This window comes from Periplaneta americana, chromosome 16 (genome assembly GCF_040183065.1).
Source record: "Periplaneta americana isolate PAMFEO1 chromosome 16, P.americana_PAMFEO1_priV1, whole genome shotgun sequence".
NCBI lineage: Eukaryota > Metazoa > Arthropoda > Insecta > Blattodea > Blattidae > Periplaneta > Periplaneta americana.
The window spans coordinates 8,617,797-8,634,588 of record NC_091132.1 but is presented as its reverse complement, the minus strand read 5'-3'; the positions used below and the strand labels follow the sequence as shown (position 1 = coordinate 8,634,588).

The 16,792-nt window shown below is 32.9% G+C and overlaps 1 protein-coding gene across 1 annotated transcript in view; it reads left to right on the top strand.

Annotated features, from left to right (window-relative positions):
- LOC138716357 (next to BRCA1 gene 1 protein-like) overlaps positions 1-16,792 on the top strand; it is a 40,117-nt gene that overhangs the window by 14,042 nt on the left and 9,283 nt on the right. Inside the window, exons 2-7 of the mRNA XM_069849359.1 lie at positions 4,301-4,363; positions 7,472-7,513; positions 10,156-10,554; positions 11,696-11,895; positions 13,089-13,425; positions 15,502-15,619. Of these exons, the coding sequence (XP_069705460.1) occupies positions 4,301-4,363; positions 7,472-7,513; positions 10,156-10,554; positions 11,696-11,895; positions 13,089-13,425; positions 15,502-15,619 (1,159 nt within the window). The remainder of the gene's footprint in view (positions 1-4,300; positions 4,364-7,471; positions 7,514-10,155; positions 10,555-11,695; positions 11,896-13,088; positions 13,426-15,501; positions 15,620-16,792) is intronic.

Below are 16,792 nucleotides of genomic sequence, written 5' to 3'. Positions count from 1 at the left end.
ATTATTATTGATTTAATGCAAATAAACTAGCATTTGTTGATAAAACTAGTAGGCTGTAGTCAGATTTAATATGCATAGTAATCCTCAGTTTCCCTTCAATATTATATTAAATGAAATTGATCTCAAAGGATCTACAACAATCTGTAATTGTCTTGATTTGGAATTGGATAATCACTTGAACTAAAGGACGCATGTAGAATAAATTAATACATTAGTCTTAAATTGAGATCTGTCTATTATGCTTTAAGATGCTTTTGGCATTGTAACCATTCTGGAAATAACGTACTTTGAATACTTTCATTCTGTATTCAAATGTGGATTAATATTCTTGACTAACTCATCTGAAGCTAACATATTTTTGTTTTACAAAAGAAAGTCTTGAGAGTAATGGCAAGTGTGTATAAAAAAGACATCCTGTAAAGAAATTGTTCAGAATGTATAATTATTGATCCAACCTTGGGATACAACAAACATGTTCATTATATCACAAAAAACTGTTACATACAGACATAATGAACCATGATACAAAGTGGTCAAGGTACAAGCACCTTCAGTATCATGCACGAATAATACTGTTCTACTGGACTATTCTGTTTGGGAAAGTACTTAACTCTTGCCCAAGAAAATGGAAGGTAAAATAAATTTATACTGGATAGTAATCGTCATTAAAGAGATGAATGACATTTTTTAAATTCAGTGAATGGTTTTAAATCTGTAAAGGAAGCTGTTAGTACTAATAAAAACCATTTTGGAGAAGATATCCTTGGTGTTTCTTGATCTCACATCCCTATGTTTGTTCAACACCTGTAATAATAATTATTACGTAACTGTATTGACACAGTGTTGACAAAATGAAACATTCGAGAAATAATAAGAATCATTATGATTTAATTAACTATCAGTTGCTACATTCTATTTTCTGCAAGGTTCGGAACAGAGCAAGTTTTAATTACCGATCGTAACAAATGCTTGTTGTTGCATTTAATAATAATAATATTAACAGTAATAATAATAACTTTATTAGGCATGCTCCATTACATGTATAATTGTAATAATTATTACACGCCATTTTGCACTTTTCAACATTCCATTCATGTTTAGGGTTGCCAACTTTTCTTTTTTAAGAAAATACGAGAGACTAAGGAATCGACAAAATTTCACATAGAAAATTGACAGATCATTCCGGTTACTAAAAACTACTTTATACTTTGGCAGCTATAATTAGAATATTTTGAGACAGACCTTGTCTCGCATAATAATTGAAGTCGACTGCAGTTTGCTCTGATTTGGTTAGATGTGTTGTGGTCCTGTTTTGAACATCTATCCAATTACTGTTCATCAGAAGAAACATTCTTTTTGTATGAGCATTAGTACTTGGTATTGCTTAGAATAAAACTCGCTAGTTTGTCCAAATTTATAACATTAACATGATTTGATTTTAAACGTGTGAGCACTAAAACCCATTTCTTGCAAGTATCACCTTCTACAAAGACTGCAAATTTTATTGCATCTCTTGAATAATAAAATTCATCATGTAAATCATCATGCATGGCAAAATCAAATGTTTAGAACAGAGATTTTTACATTATGCAAAAATAAGGGAGCAAAATGCATGAGAGACTAAAAATTCGGGAGCTGGGAAACTGATAAAAATTAGGGGCAAATATAGGAGGGTTGGCAACCCTATTCATGTTGCATATCACAATTACTGTAGTGTGATTTTTACAAACTAAATATATACATTATGATGCGAAGTTGGTTTAGTTTATTTATTATTATTTTATTTTAGTAGGTTATTTTACGACACTTTATCAACATCTAGGCCCTAGGTTATTTAGCATCTGAATGAGATGGTGATAATGCCGGTGAAATGAGTCCGGAGTCCAACACCGAAAGTTACCCAGCAACAAAAAAGACATAGCTAATGAATTTAATAAATATTTCTCAAAAGTAGGACATAGCATTGCATCGAACATCAACAAATCGGCATTTAACACGAAAAATTATTGCAGTGGCCATAATAAGCACGCATCTTCCTCCATGTTTTTATCACCAGTAACCGAAGAAGAAATTTATAATATTGTTAAATCCTTAAAAAATAATGTCTCACCGGGAATCGACAAAATTACAAATAACACATTAAAGATTATCATTAAACATACATTAAAACCGCTTGTTTATGTATTCAATCTATGTCTCACCCAAGGAGTTTTCCCAGAATCTCTGAAAAATGCTGTAGTTGTACTGGTCCATAAGTCAGGGGAAAGAAAAAGTCTGAATAACTATAGACCTATATCCTTGCTCTCTAGCTTCTCAAAGATATTAGAAAAATGTTTAAAAAACAGATTAGTAAATTACTTAGAGAAAAATGAAATTCTCTCCAAACATCAGTATGGCTTCAGAAATAAATTATCTACGGATGACGCAATTATTGAAGTCACTGGTAAAATTATGCAGGAGTTGGATAACGGTTCTAAATGTTTAGGGATTTTCTTGGATTTAAGGAAAGCTTTTGACACGGTTAACCATCGTTTACTTCTGGACAAATTATTTGATATAGGAGTCAGGGGTATTGCGCATAAGTTATTTCAATCATACTTAAACAAAAGAACTCAGGTAACCAAAATTGATGATAATATCAGTGAAAATGTAAATATTGATATAGGTGTCCCTCAGGGAACAATTTTAGGTCCTATTCTATTTTTAATATATATTAATGATTTATTAAACATTGATTTGAAAGTACATAATGGCTCCTGTTATTCTTACGCTGATAATACAGTGGTGATTTTCACTGGTTTAACTTGGGAGGACACTTATAAACATGCCAATGTAGGTATAAATTTGATCAAAAACTGGCTTGATGCAAATTTGCTATCTCTAAATATAACTAAAACTACATTGGTGCCATTTTCTTTAACAGTCTCTGGATTGAACAAATTGAAATCACTTTCTCATTTAAAATTAATAATCCACAACTCATTTTGTAAACTCTCTACAACCTGTAAATGCCCTTGCCTGAAAGAATCTGTAGATGTGAAATACCTGGGAATTATTGTTGATCAGCACTTGAAATGGGATAGACAAATCACCTTTTTATGTAACAGGATACGTAAAACAATTTACAAATTTGTAAACCTTCGCCATTACTTGCCTACTCATGTATTACGTTTGGTTTATTTGGCTATAGTTGAATCTGTTATCCAATATGGTATAATTGGATGGGGAGGCATTACAAAAACTGCTCTTTTTCCTCTAATTATGTTGCAAAAACGTATAATCAAAATTTGTTTGAAAAGGCGACTGGATTATCCAACAAATTTGATCCATTCTGAATTGAATGTTTTTAGAATTGACCAAATTTATAAATACTCTTTAATGAAATTATATCATAAAAATAGAACGAAATTTGTAGCTCAGCCATATGTTCATAATACGAGACGAAATGAAATTCTTAAATTAGTTGAACCTAAATATTTCACATCTGCTGCTTTACTACACAGTACAAATTATGGTCCACGGCTATATAATTCGATAATAAAATTTCATCCAGAATTGACTACTTTAAGCAATAAAATTTTCAGATCCAGAATTAAAAAATTTATATGACAGACTTTCCTGTATATATATATATATATATATATATATATATATATATATATATATATATATATATTATGTACCATGTATTGTAAAACAAGTTTATTTCTATCCTAAGTGTATTTTTCTATTTTATCTTGGTTACTATATCAACATGACCTGCACTAATTATACTACTAATAATAATTTAATATTAATCCATCAATCTAAACATCGTCTCTTTTTTCACTCAGTTATTACTAGTATTATTATTTACTAATTTTATTATCATCTTTATGTGACCTTTTTTCTTAAGTATTTTGTCTACAAAGTATGTGTATCTATGTAACGGAACTGTCCCCGAACATGAGCTTTGCTGTTTCGGGGTATTTTAATGTAACGTTTTTATGTATATGTTATTATTAAATAAATAAATAAATAAATTTGCTCATATTGGATTGAGGGAAAACCCCAGAAAAAACCTCAACCAGGTAACTTGCCCCGACCGGGAATCGAACCTGGGCCACCTGGTTTCGCTTCCAGACACACTGACTGTTACTCCACAGATGTGGACTATTATTATTATTATTATTATTATTATTATTATTATTATTGCAATCAAATGAAGAAGTAAACAAATTTGGCCCAAGTCAAGGAATGTGTTACGTAGGTGTTGAATATTAGCAGATTTTTCAAAATAATTTTCTCTCTTTCTTTGCAGTGTCAGAATCTGGGAACAATGGAAGATATATATGTTGCTTACGTGGACAGTGATGGTGATGAGGTAAGATTTTCTATTTCTATAATCTCATTTTCTTATATTTGGTTTTCCATAGAAAAAAGTTTCTGATTTCAATATTTCCTGTGAGCTACAATTTGTCTACAAGATATTTTATTTGTAGACTGTAGTGTTAGTATGTGTAATATTCACTTTCAACAAAATATATAAATTATTATTTTCATTATAGCTAAAAAATGTATGTTGAGATTGGTTGGGTAGTTTGTAATTCTGAGTTATTTGACAACAATGTCATTGGCTCAGTTATGTAATTTAATTACTGAATTACATAGTGATCCCGTGTGTTGTAACATATGTAATGTATTTGTGTTTATGTACATTCATTCATTCATAGTGTTCTGCCCAAAGACAGGTCTTTCACTGCAAACCCAGTATTCTCCAATTTTTCCTGTTTTCAGTCTTCCTCTCTGTCTCCACATATGATCCATATATCTTAATGTCGTCTATCATCTGATATCTTCTTCTACCCCGAACTCTTCTCCCGTTCACCATTCCTTCCAGTGCATCCTTCAGTAGGCAGTTTCTTCTCAGCCAGTGACCCAGCCAATTCCTTTTCCTCTTCCTAATCAGTTTCAGCATCATTCTTTCTTCACCCACTCTTTCCAACATAACTTCATTTCTTATTCTTTCTGTCCACTTCACACGTTCTGTCTTCCTACATATCCACATTTTAAATGCTTCTAGTTGCTTCTCTTCACTTAGTCATAATGTCCATGTTTCTGTTCCATACAATCCACATTCCACACAAAGTCTTAGTCTCTTCCTTAGTTCTTTTTCCAGAGGTCTGCAGAAGATGCTCCTCTGTTTATGTACAGTATTGCTTAATAAAATCGCATTACACTTCAAGACTAGTATTCTTATCACTTTGCTATTACATTTGTCTATGTTGGTAAAAATGTACAGTGTTGCATTATGTCGTGACACAGCTGAATATGTTGCAGCATTTCCTTTACTTGTGATTGCATATCCTCTTTGGTGCTTGTAACTATCGGTCCTTTTGTCTATCCTACACATCATCAATGTTCTGCCTGTGAGAGAGGGTGCCATGATATGAACAGTAAAAAAAAAAAAAAAAGAAGAAGAATAAATTGTGATAGATGCACTGAACAAATAAGGACTTCCTACAAGTCATATTGCTTCTTGTACCTACATTCTGTTTTGATTACAGCAATTATACATAAGAAAACAGAAAGTGAAAGGAATTGTATATGTACAGCACCTGAAGGTAGAATTTTAAAGCAGTTAAGCCTGATAAAGCAACATGCATCATCTGTAGACTTTAAAACTGAATGGGAGAAAGACACTGGAGTTACAGGAAATAGTGGTAGAATTAGACTGAAAGAGGCACTATTTTTTTAACAGTTGCATACTATGAATAGGATGAGAGTACTAAGCAGATGGTTTTACTTTCTGGCACTCACTGTTTTCCACAGAATAACCTAGAACTACTGTATTCACCTCTTATGCACAGTAATGAATGTAAGTGTTGGATGCGTTAACTATTCAGCTAATATGAATGTGCCAATGAGACATGTAATTTAAGTACATACGTTTATTCGAGAGTTCTAGGTGTAAATTTCTAGATAGTGGGTGTTTGGGGATCTGGATTGCACCAGCAAGAAAGCATTTTCATTGCCAGTGGAGATAGAGATTATTGTCAAAGGAGGTCATATTTCGACATAATTAACAATCATGTTTTACATTTAAATGGTGATCCATTCACTCGTGATGTCTGATGTGAACAATACGGGAGTAATGCATCCATTCATTACTACGTACAAGATGTTCTAGGTCTAGGTCTATTTCTTATGTTGAATTAGCGAAATAAGCTGTTGTGAGGAGACAAATTATTGACTAATGATAATGCATTAAAACTTGTTAAATTAACAACTTTTAATAATATACTGTGTTAACTATTGAGGCTTAAGAGGTACTAAGCCTTTGTACTGGTTTCAAAGTGTTCTGCCATTATCAAACATTCTGGTGAAATTTTACGCATTCTTCCAACTTCTTTCTGGGTGTTGTTATTGGATGTTATAGGAGATGTGTAGGTAGTGGTGGGGGTGTTATTGTGATAAGTACTGTTGTGTCAAAAGGGTGTGTTTTTTTAAATCCAATTGAGTGTTGAGGATGTTAACTTACAATACTGTTTACTACAAAGCAACCATACATATGAAAACAGACAAACAAACAGATATAACCTGACAAGTATTTAGGCTACAAATAAACATGCAATATTTGTAACAACTTCTACATTGGACAAACTGGGACATCTTCTGAGGTGTAATGCAACAAAGACATCTCAGACATTACCAAATCACACAATACATCCACCTACGTAGAACACATCAACTCCAACCACAACTACAACAATATGGAAACAGATATGGAAATTTTACACATTTAACTGGAGAGACAAGAACAAAACATACTAGAACAGTACGAAAAATATGAACACACATAAACTTAAACACAACTCATCTTCAACACTCCAACAAACCATAATAGTGTTTAATTGCAATTTTTTTATAAACTAAATACTTTCGAAATAAAACGTACTGAATGAACACTAAGACATTTTCATGGACATTTTTAGCGCAGGCTTCCATTGGATGATCAGCGTTTTTCGTATTCATAAACTAGTGTTAGCGATAGGATATGATTTGAATTCTGTACTAGTAATCAGTGGATAGCTGGGGCTAGCTTAGTACGCTCGTAGCGCGTGCTGCGAAATGTCTATGAATAGCACCCTAAAAGTTTAAATTCTGAACTTGAATGTATTTTCTAAAGCAGAGATACCGTAAAAAAAAGTCATGCATAAAACTTAAATTTTTTGAGAGCAGGTAGATTTTCAAAATATGCCAATTTTTAGTTAAATAACTCAAAAACCATTTATCTGACCACAATGTAACTTATATGTGAGAATATTTACAGGAAGGAGATGGGTTGTATTAAATGTGAAGTCTCTACTTTAAAAATTATAGAAAATAAACATTTCAACCATCACCCCCTTTAAATTATAAGAAATTAGAATAAACATTTCAAAGTAAGTCTTAATTAATAGTTATTTTGTTTTATTTACTATGTTTTCAGCTTCCAATTGAAAGTGAATGCGAATTCAAAGAAGCTCTGAAGGTAAGAAAAAGTAATGTTTATTAATGTAGCAGTTAGCATATTAATTTTATATAGTTATTTGTAAAAAAAAAATATATATATATATATATATATATTAATTTGCATGGAGGGAATGACGAATGATTTCCATTGCATTGAAATTGTGTATCAGCTATGACAGCTGTGAGTCATTGTGCTAACATACATTACCTCTATTCTGATTGGATGATTGTTCACCTCTGCTGAGACATGTGGACATGAAACTATCAGTCAGTTGGTCCTTGATGGACTGTTGGACCCTGGCAAAAAAATTGAACTTGTGTGGTAGCTGTTTTGTTAATAAATCATATTTGCTAAACCCAAGCCATCCTTTCCACTAAGATTCCTGGATTCCGAAGTGCAAATGAAACTAAAAAAATTCCCTTTACAGTCATGGAATTCATAGCATCAATGAATTCGAGAAGCTAAAACAAAATAAGTGGTTCTTATTCCAACTATGCTCATTCTTTCGAATCCAGTACAATTTTACATACGTGTAAATTAATGTTTTAAACAGGATGCAACCATCAATTTTGCTGTCTTCCTCATTTCTCCTTTTTCTGCAGCTCTGTGGATTTGTCTTACTACAAAAAAATATTATCTTACAGAAGATGTAATCTTTTGCCAGAAAATGTGGAAACATTACTTGATTTATTGTAATTAGCCAATTTAAGAAAATTTTTTCTTTTCTCTTTTTAAAGTTCTCTTGAGTTAACTAGTACTTTCATTATATTGAGAAACTGTTAATTGTGCAGATTTATCATATTTTTATGGTAGCATATTAAATATAGACCATATTAAGTATAACAGCTTATTTTATAAATTATGGTGTAAACCTGCTTCAGATGGTTTAGGGAAGAAGATATTATAGCATTGCAATATTTCTTTCATATTTTCTTATTTTGGAAAGTTTTCTTCATATTATATCCGTCAATAATAATAATAATAATAATAATAATAATAATCTAAACTGGTAAATACCGTATTTACTCGAAAATAAGACCTCCATTTTTTATATAAGATTTTTGTCTTTAAATGTGAGGTCTTAAAATCGAGTATATAAAAACATAAAAAAGCAAATATTTCTTTCTGATTTCTCCAGTATCTAATCATGTTTGATTGCACTGAGAACTTGTGACTTGCAACCCGCACTCCATTCTTCTCAGCAAATTTAAGGGGAGAGGATGATATTTTTAAAACTTTTTTCCTATTTGGTGTAAAATATTTTTTGTATGTAGAGAGCTCATAGCTGTGGCAACTCAACCAAATATAAATATTTTGAAAAAAAAATTATTTGGGGGCCCAAATTTGAAAAAATATACCCAATGCAGGATTGTACTAAAACCGATATATCTAAACCGTTTTTAAAGATAGATTCAAACAATTTTTTGCAATGTATTTGCAAAAGCATGTGCTACAAACTGTCTGTAACAGAATTTTGATATTAGTCCCTACGTTTGTAAAATAAACAATTAAAATGTAATATCAGTTTTCTGATTTCCTTTCTTGCAAACAAACACATTTTTAAAATGAAATCAATTAACAAAATTCTGTTACAGAGAAAAGTTTGCTAATAGTCTAAAGAATATGTGTTCTAAATTTCATGCATGTATCTTTAATAGTTCAGAAATTATATTCATTTTTGTCTGGCAATGTAGCAAAAAAAAAAATGAAGTTACTGGAAATCGATAAAAGCAGGCGTGTGATTTAAAAATCCATAGTGCAGGAAGTTTAAAAATGACGTCTCAACATCCGATAAGGGCACAAATACCCACGAAATGTTATGCAATGCATTCCACACATATCAAAGGGTATTTTAAAGAAAAAAAAAATTTTTTTTGAAAATTTAATTTACTGGAAACAACAATAAAAGTGGGCGAGTGATTTAAAAATCCATAACGCAGGAAGTTTAAAAATGGCGACTCAACATCCGATAAGGGCACAAATACCCACAAAATGTTATGCTATGCATTCCACACATATCACAGAGTATTTTGAAGAATTTTTTTTTTAATTTACTTATTTTTCACCAAAAAATACCATCCTCTCCCTTTAAGAACATCCAACTTAAATGAAACTCTATAACTTTTCCGTGAATTCATTTTCTTATGCAGTATCTGAATCGCACAAGGCACTTGAAAGCCCTATGCCACTCAAGCACAAGATTACCGGTAGTTACTGATTTCGTGAGCTGTAATACTGACAGGCATGATCAGGTAGAAAGGATAAACAGAATGGCCAGCTTCCACACTCCTGCGATCTCATTGTTTTGACTAAAAGTTACTGAAAGAGAGTGAAGTCTATCATTGGGCTGAACCTAACAGTATTATAGTACTGCTCTCTATTGACTTAGGAATCTATTGTATTCTCTTGACAATGATTTTTCCTAAAAACTTACTGTTTTTGTCTCGCTTAGAATATGGCACTAGAATTCTGTTACCTGTATTTTCTTACGAGACTAATATTCTCATACGAAATATTTTTATAAAACATTACTTTAAAATATTAGGAGAGTCTTATAGTCGATGGGGGTCTTACTTTCGAGTAAATACAGTAGTTGTTGGCCGGATGATCAAGATTATGTTGTACTGTTTTCTTCATAAATGTAACTTTTTGTTTTTTAGTTTGCAAGACAGAGGGCAAGTAAAGGAAGAGAGGTTGTCTTGAAGGTAGACAAGCGGGGAGAATCACTCTCGTCTCCACATGCACCTGAGCCATCACAAAAGGTACCTTCCTCAAAATTAATGACTGACTTGGAAAGAGATCTGAAGAGAAAGTATAACAAGACGAGCATGAAATTGACTTCGAAGACAAAATCTGGCGACAAAGTTCAGAGAGTCAAACATTTATCAAGCGGAGAAGTTCCAGCAACAGAAGAAAAGAAAGTTGAAGAACACAGTTTATCAAATGAACTTGGCAAGAAGTTTGCATGCATAATGAAGCTCGAGACAGACAAGCGAAAGAAGTCAAAAGTGGAGAAAGATGATTCACCTCCTCCATGGTTCAAGAAATACATGCAAAAGGTAACTGAATTTTGAAATGGAAAGTGAAAAGTATATTTAGTAGAACTGTCGATAGATTAAAAATTTTGATTGGTTAACCAGATATCTGTAAGCAATTAATCGACCAGTTAATCGAATTTTAATCAATTTTAAACAGTGCAAGTTTGAACAAAAACACTTAATATCATTTTTTAACAGCCTTTAATTCTGTATACTATAAAGAAGAACACAAGTACTTTCAAATTTATTGATGTATATGGTAAATATTTATTAACAAGCAATTGACACTGATGATTTATACAAGAAGTTTGAAAAAGAAAGTTTCCAGTTTACACTTACAGTCACTGCTTGTGCTTCGACTATAACTGAATGATTTTCGACGCTTCTTACAAAACACTTTTTCTCTGTATCACATTTCCAAAATTGTTGAATTTAGGTCTGAAAAAGGACAACATGTCACGTGTCTGCAAATTTAATACAATATACCTTTCCATAATTTACTATGGAAAGTAAATGGCTGCCTAAGCCACGTTTTCAAAGAAGAAAGCTATTAAGGAAGGATTTGTGTTTAGTTGTACTTGCAGTATTACTGCTTTTATCTTCCTTAAGCAAGAAGACAAGAATTTCAGGCCACCAGCATAGCTCAATTGGCTAAAGCGCTTGCCTGCCAATCCAGAGTTGCGCTCGGGAGCGGGTTCGAATCCCACTTGGGCAGATTACCTGGTTAGGTTTTCTCCGAGATTTTCCCCAACTGTAAGGCGAATGTCAAGTAACCTATGGAGAATCCTTGGCGTCATCTCGCCAAATACCATGTCTCTATCACCAATTCCATTGACGCTGAATAACGTAGTAGTTGATACAGAATGGTTAAATAACCATCTACAAAAGGTAATAGCCTGACAATCCTAGCTTAAGAGTGTACCTCACGAAATGATGTAGGTACAAATTTTGTGTTACACAGACTTCACAAAGCACTTATGTTTCCTTCACCACACAATAATTTTAACCATTTTTATTAATTGATTGAAACACATTTGATTGCTTAATTGGATTTTAAAATTAATCAGTTCAATTAATCGAATAAATCGACAGCTGTAATATTTAGTAATTTACATGCATGAATTGTGTTTATCAAAATATAAGAGAATATTTCTTTTGGCAGTTCAAAAGTGAAATTGTTGCTGAGGTAACATCAAACGTTATGTATAATACAAGACAACTTCTAGAGAGTACCAAGACAAGCTCCCATGCTTCTTGCTGTTGTGGTGGAAAGAATGGTGGCCCAATAGCTGCCACAAAGACGAAAAAGAAGAAGATTTCTGATGAAGATTCTTCAGATGGAGCTTTGAACAGTGACCAGAGGTTAGTAAGGATAATTTAGCTTTTAAAGCATTTATGAGTGTTTTAGAGTTTTATAACACTCTCAGGAATGCTGGGAAAGGGGAAGCTGTCTATTGCCAAACATCAGGCATTAGAAAACAACAACATTTACTACGTCCTCTCCTCAGAAAAACGAAAAGTTAACATTGATATAACATTTGTATAATCATGTGTGATATACAATTTGTAAAGAGGGCAAATGAAAGAATAAATTGGAATAATAAAAAAAATATACGATTTTCCGCGCAAATTCTGTAAATTGATGAAGAATGAGCTTTGAATTAAAACATAAAATCGAAAAATTAAAATGGATTTAAGTTGAGTATATGGCCATATGTGATATACCATTTTAAAGAGGGGAAAAAATCGAATAATATATACTGGTTGCCCCTTAATCAAAAAACAATTATGTGTAAAAATTGAGTTAACAATTCCTAGATTGAAGAGGCCATGTATTTTGGAGATGTAAATGATGAATGTATAATTTGTATTTCACTCAAAATTCACCTAAAATTGGTGTTACCATTAAATATTCTTCATTATTAATCATCATATGTATCATATTCTTATTATCAAACATCTATCACTGGTCATGGTAGTTGATTTATGACATAATGAAAGTTTTTCTGAGGTGTTATCTATAAAGGATAAGAGTAATGTTTTATAAAACTGAGAAAGAAACAAACATAAAAGTAGCTTCTTTTGAAGAGAGAAGGCCAATTACTTATTTTGGTTCCAAATAACTCCAAACCCCTGAGTTGCAGTTCCAGAACCTGCTTTGTACGGTTCCAGTCAACATCTTATCTAAAATATTGTCTTATTTTGTTGTCATCCTTAAAATTTTGATGAATATAACTTTACAGACTGATTTTGTTCTTTTTATTGACTTTTTTTTTAAACACACAGCTTTAAGTAGATTATGAAAAAGTACGTTACAAAAATGTTCTTTTGTGGTTTATGGAAAATCATAGAAAGTGGGTAAGAAAGATTTTGGAACCTGATGCTTCAAATATAATAATTCTTAGCGAAAAAGTATTATGTCTTTATTTGAAATCGAAATTTAAAAAAGGTGCTTTTGTCGAAAACAAAGTCAACACTTTTCTGCTAAATTTTTTTAAAGACATGCACACTGAAAATATAATATTATAATCGAGTTTTTTCTTTTGAATGAATAGGGATCATAAGCTACTGAAGAAAATCGAGAAGCTTCATAAACGAGAGAAGAAACTCGAAAAGAAATTGGACTCCAAACTTGAAAAATTAGAAAACAAAACTAAACGTAGGATGGAGAAAAAAATTCAATATAAGACAAGTTCTGAACAACCTTCTGAGAAAAAGACAACTGCTGGGACCAGAAAAAGGGTTAGTGATGGCCCTGTGGGAACATACTTAATGGATGCCATCCCACTGAATGACGGACAGAAACCAGCAGAGATTCACATCAGACTTGGAGAACAGTTTACAAAAACATGGGAAATAATGAATAATGGGACTCTCCCATGGACGGATAAGGTATGTAATATTTAATTCCATTCTTATAGTGTGACATTTTGGGTAGAGATTTCCAGATATTGTAGCTGTTGTATTTCCACAAAATTCTGTAGCAAAATTTATTGAAGTATGACAAGTCCTTCCCTCCCCCTTCTAATTACAGTCTTGGACATCAGGAGCGCGCTATCTAATTGTCTTAACTTATAAGTTACATGTCATAGAAATAAGATAACATTTTATTAAATTAATCAAATATGCTAGCAAGTTCTTTACAAATCTCAACTTTCACACAGCTGCCATATTCTATGACAGTAATCCATTTACCAAGAAATTGTAACCCATTTTTGCAATAATTATGGATAAAGGAAATTGTTGATGCATCTTATTTACAATAAACACTCCAAGTAATGATTTTTTGCCAATACACATGGTTCGTGCTCTCACAGTACAGTATAGTATGTTCATGTAAACCCGATGGAGTTCTTTATATGACATGTTAAGCATTTATTATTATTATTATTATTATTATTATTATTATTATTATTATTATTATTTTAAGTACTGTAACCTGATACACTACACTCAACATTTCTACCTGCTATGTTAAATGACACAATAATTTTGAAGACTGACTTCATAATATAGTGCTAGTTTCATTTCTTCCTCGACCAGGCCTGCCTTTATTCTTTTCGATTATTTTATCTACCATGGACTTTGTTACAAGAAATAGGCTTATTGTTGTTTTGTCAGAAACTGAAAAATGCAAAACTTCCTATGAACATTTCTTCACGGATATTGTTTTATATAATATTCCAGAAATAAAAATTCGTTGTTCAAGACTACCTAATTTTTACAGCACAACTCTTGGTCCTCAGTTCAGTACTAAAACCTAACTCCTATTGATTGAACACGCACTAAGATTGAAATGCCAGAAGAGGAAGACTCCTTGGACAGAGACTCATTTTCCCAAGTGATATGGCATTTAAAAAACTTTATTTTACAGTTGCAGAGAAATATTGCATGATAGTATAAAACTCGCATGATTTGGCTGATTGATCTAGGCACGTGACATGCTCTGTGTTAGAGATGATAGTTTTATGATATTGTGACAGCCACCTCGAGAATCGAACACGCTTCCCGCAAGAGAGCAGGTCGCGCGTGAGTCGACACGGGCTCCACAGAGCACTGGGGGATGGCGCGCGGCTTGGAGAGGCGAGGGGAGGTTGCGCGCGCAACTGCTACGTGCGGAGTGAAGGGGGGATGGACCCTCCCGAATCTTCCGGAAATCCGTCGAAGTGGAAAAATCGCGAACTCGAACTTTCCAGGCTACGTCGCTGTGGTTATAAAAGAAGAAACGCAAGTGAACTCGGACAGTGATTCATTCAGCCCATCAGTAAGGCAGTGTTGTTAAAGTCAGTCAGTAAGCCAGTCTTGTGTAGCAGTGAAGCCAGCTTCGAGACCAGAGCGCGACTTGAGTTGTGTCCGTAACTGTGGAGCCTGAAGCACGGAGTTCGAGTGCAGTGGACCGCAGTTGGGGGGGACCTGAGTTCGAAGTTCAGCAGATCGTCTCTGAAGGTCTGTGGTTCGAGATTCTGTGAACGCGAGTGACTGAGCTAGAAGAACTAGCCAAGACAAACGAGCTGTGAACTGAAACTGACCGTTCTGTGTTGTAAATAGTGCTTTGTAAATATTAGTTAAGATTAACAGTTCATTGTTGTTCGTAATAGTCCAAGTAAATTGTCATTGTCGTCAGTGGAGTGCACTAACTAATACTGAGTTACTGTGTGGAGAGCAAATCCAATTGTTGAGATGATAAAGTTACATTGTTGTTGACTATAAAAAGTTACAATATAATTTTGGAAAGCTGTAGAAACTTAACGTGAATTGATTTGGTTATTGTACCTTTATCATGCCACCTTTTTATTGGCATAATTGTCTTCTGTAGGCACAATATTTATGTGTGGGAAAGTCAACTTCTGAAGTCACTGATAGTTTGTCTAAGGCATGAGTGTGTAGTTATTATTTTTTCAGAAGTTATTTTCTAATTTTTTTATTAAAGCTGTGATGAACTACATAGATGTGATATTTTTAATTTAGACGGAGCTTCGTTTAGCTTGGGGAACATCAGGCTTGGAGCCTGAAGCCACAATCCTGAAATGTCCTATATTAATGCCAGGAGAAAAAGGAATAATTGCTGTTACTTTCCGAGCACCTGGTGAGTATTTATTGGTTATTGTACATGTAATGTTTCTTGGAGAATTAGCCTGTTTAGTGGGTGACGAATCAGGAAAAGCACTATAGGAATTTCATTATTAATATTTATATGTTGAGATACTGAAGGAAAGATATCTCCTGTATATGCCATGAAGGTGCTTGGGTGACACAGGTAGAGCTCCATATTTCCTTCATCTCAGCACTAGCATGATGTGGTGTGGTTGGCGCCATGTTCCTGTATTGAAATGTTAGCTCCCATATTCCTTTCACTGCAAAACTTCATTAAAGCTTGTTTGTAGAGAAAATATTCTGCATCCATTCATTCTGATGAAATTATTTTTTGTTCAAAATAATGTAAAAATTCTGGAATTTAATTAATGCATGATTCTAACCACTAAAACTGCACCCAACTATGAAGCATGAGTAGTAGGCTGTGGATCATTAGAAGCAATTGAGGTTATCAAGCATGCAGTAGGCAAATGTCAGGTGAGAGTTTTATAAGAGTGCCTTATTATTTAGCAGCTGTAGGTTATTTGAGAATTTATTATAATTTATTTAAACGTCTATATTTTCATTGTTATTTTGTAAAAATAAAATTAATGTTAATATGATATTCATTTGTTTATCGTCATCATCATCACGGCATTCCCATTGAAACATGTGGCAGATCATTCTTTCAATATAGTATTGTCTTCCTACATTTTTTCGTCACTTAGATCTATAACACAACATCTTTTTAGAAATGCAATATTTAGCCATTCTTCTTAGATGCTGAAATCAGGTAATTTTGTCTCTGTCTTCTCATTTAAATCATATATTTTTAAAGTGTCAGGTACATCTGTCACTGCTATTCTTTGTTGTTTGGTCAGCTGTTTGAAGACAGGTTTGAACCTCATAAGTGACACCAATAAGGTATCACTCATGAGGCACCTAAACCACGAGATAATGGGATAGGGTGGCCAGTTTCTTTCCCCCTCCATTGCTTACATTGCTGACTACCTACATATTACACTAATCAAACTTCAGATGTATACAAACAATTATTGTTCTTCCTCTGACTTCAACATTTATTTTCCCTCAGATTCTATATATTTAGGTCCTCTGGAAAAAAAAAAAAAAAAAGACGTTTAATATAAACTATCTGTATATAACTAAGCAACTTCAATGTTTTTGA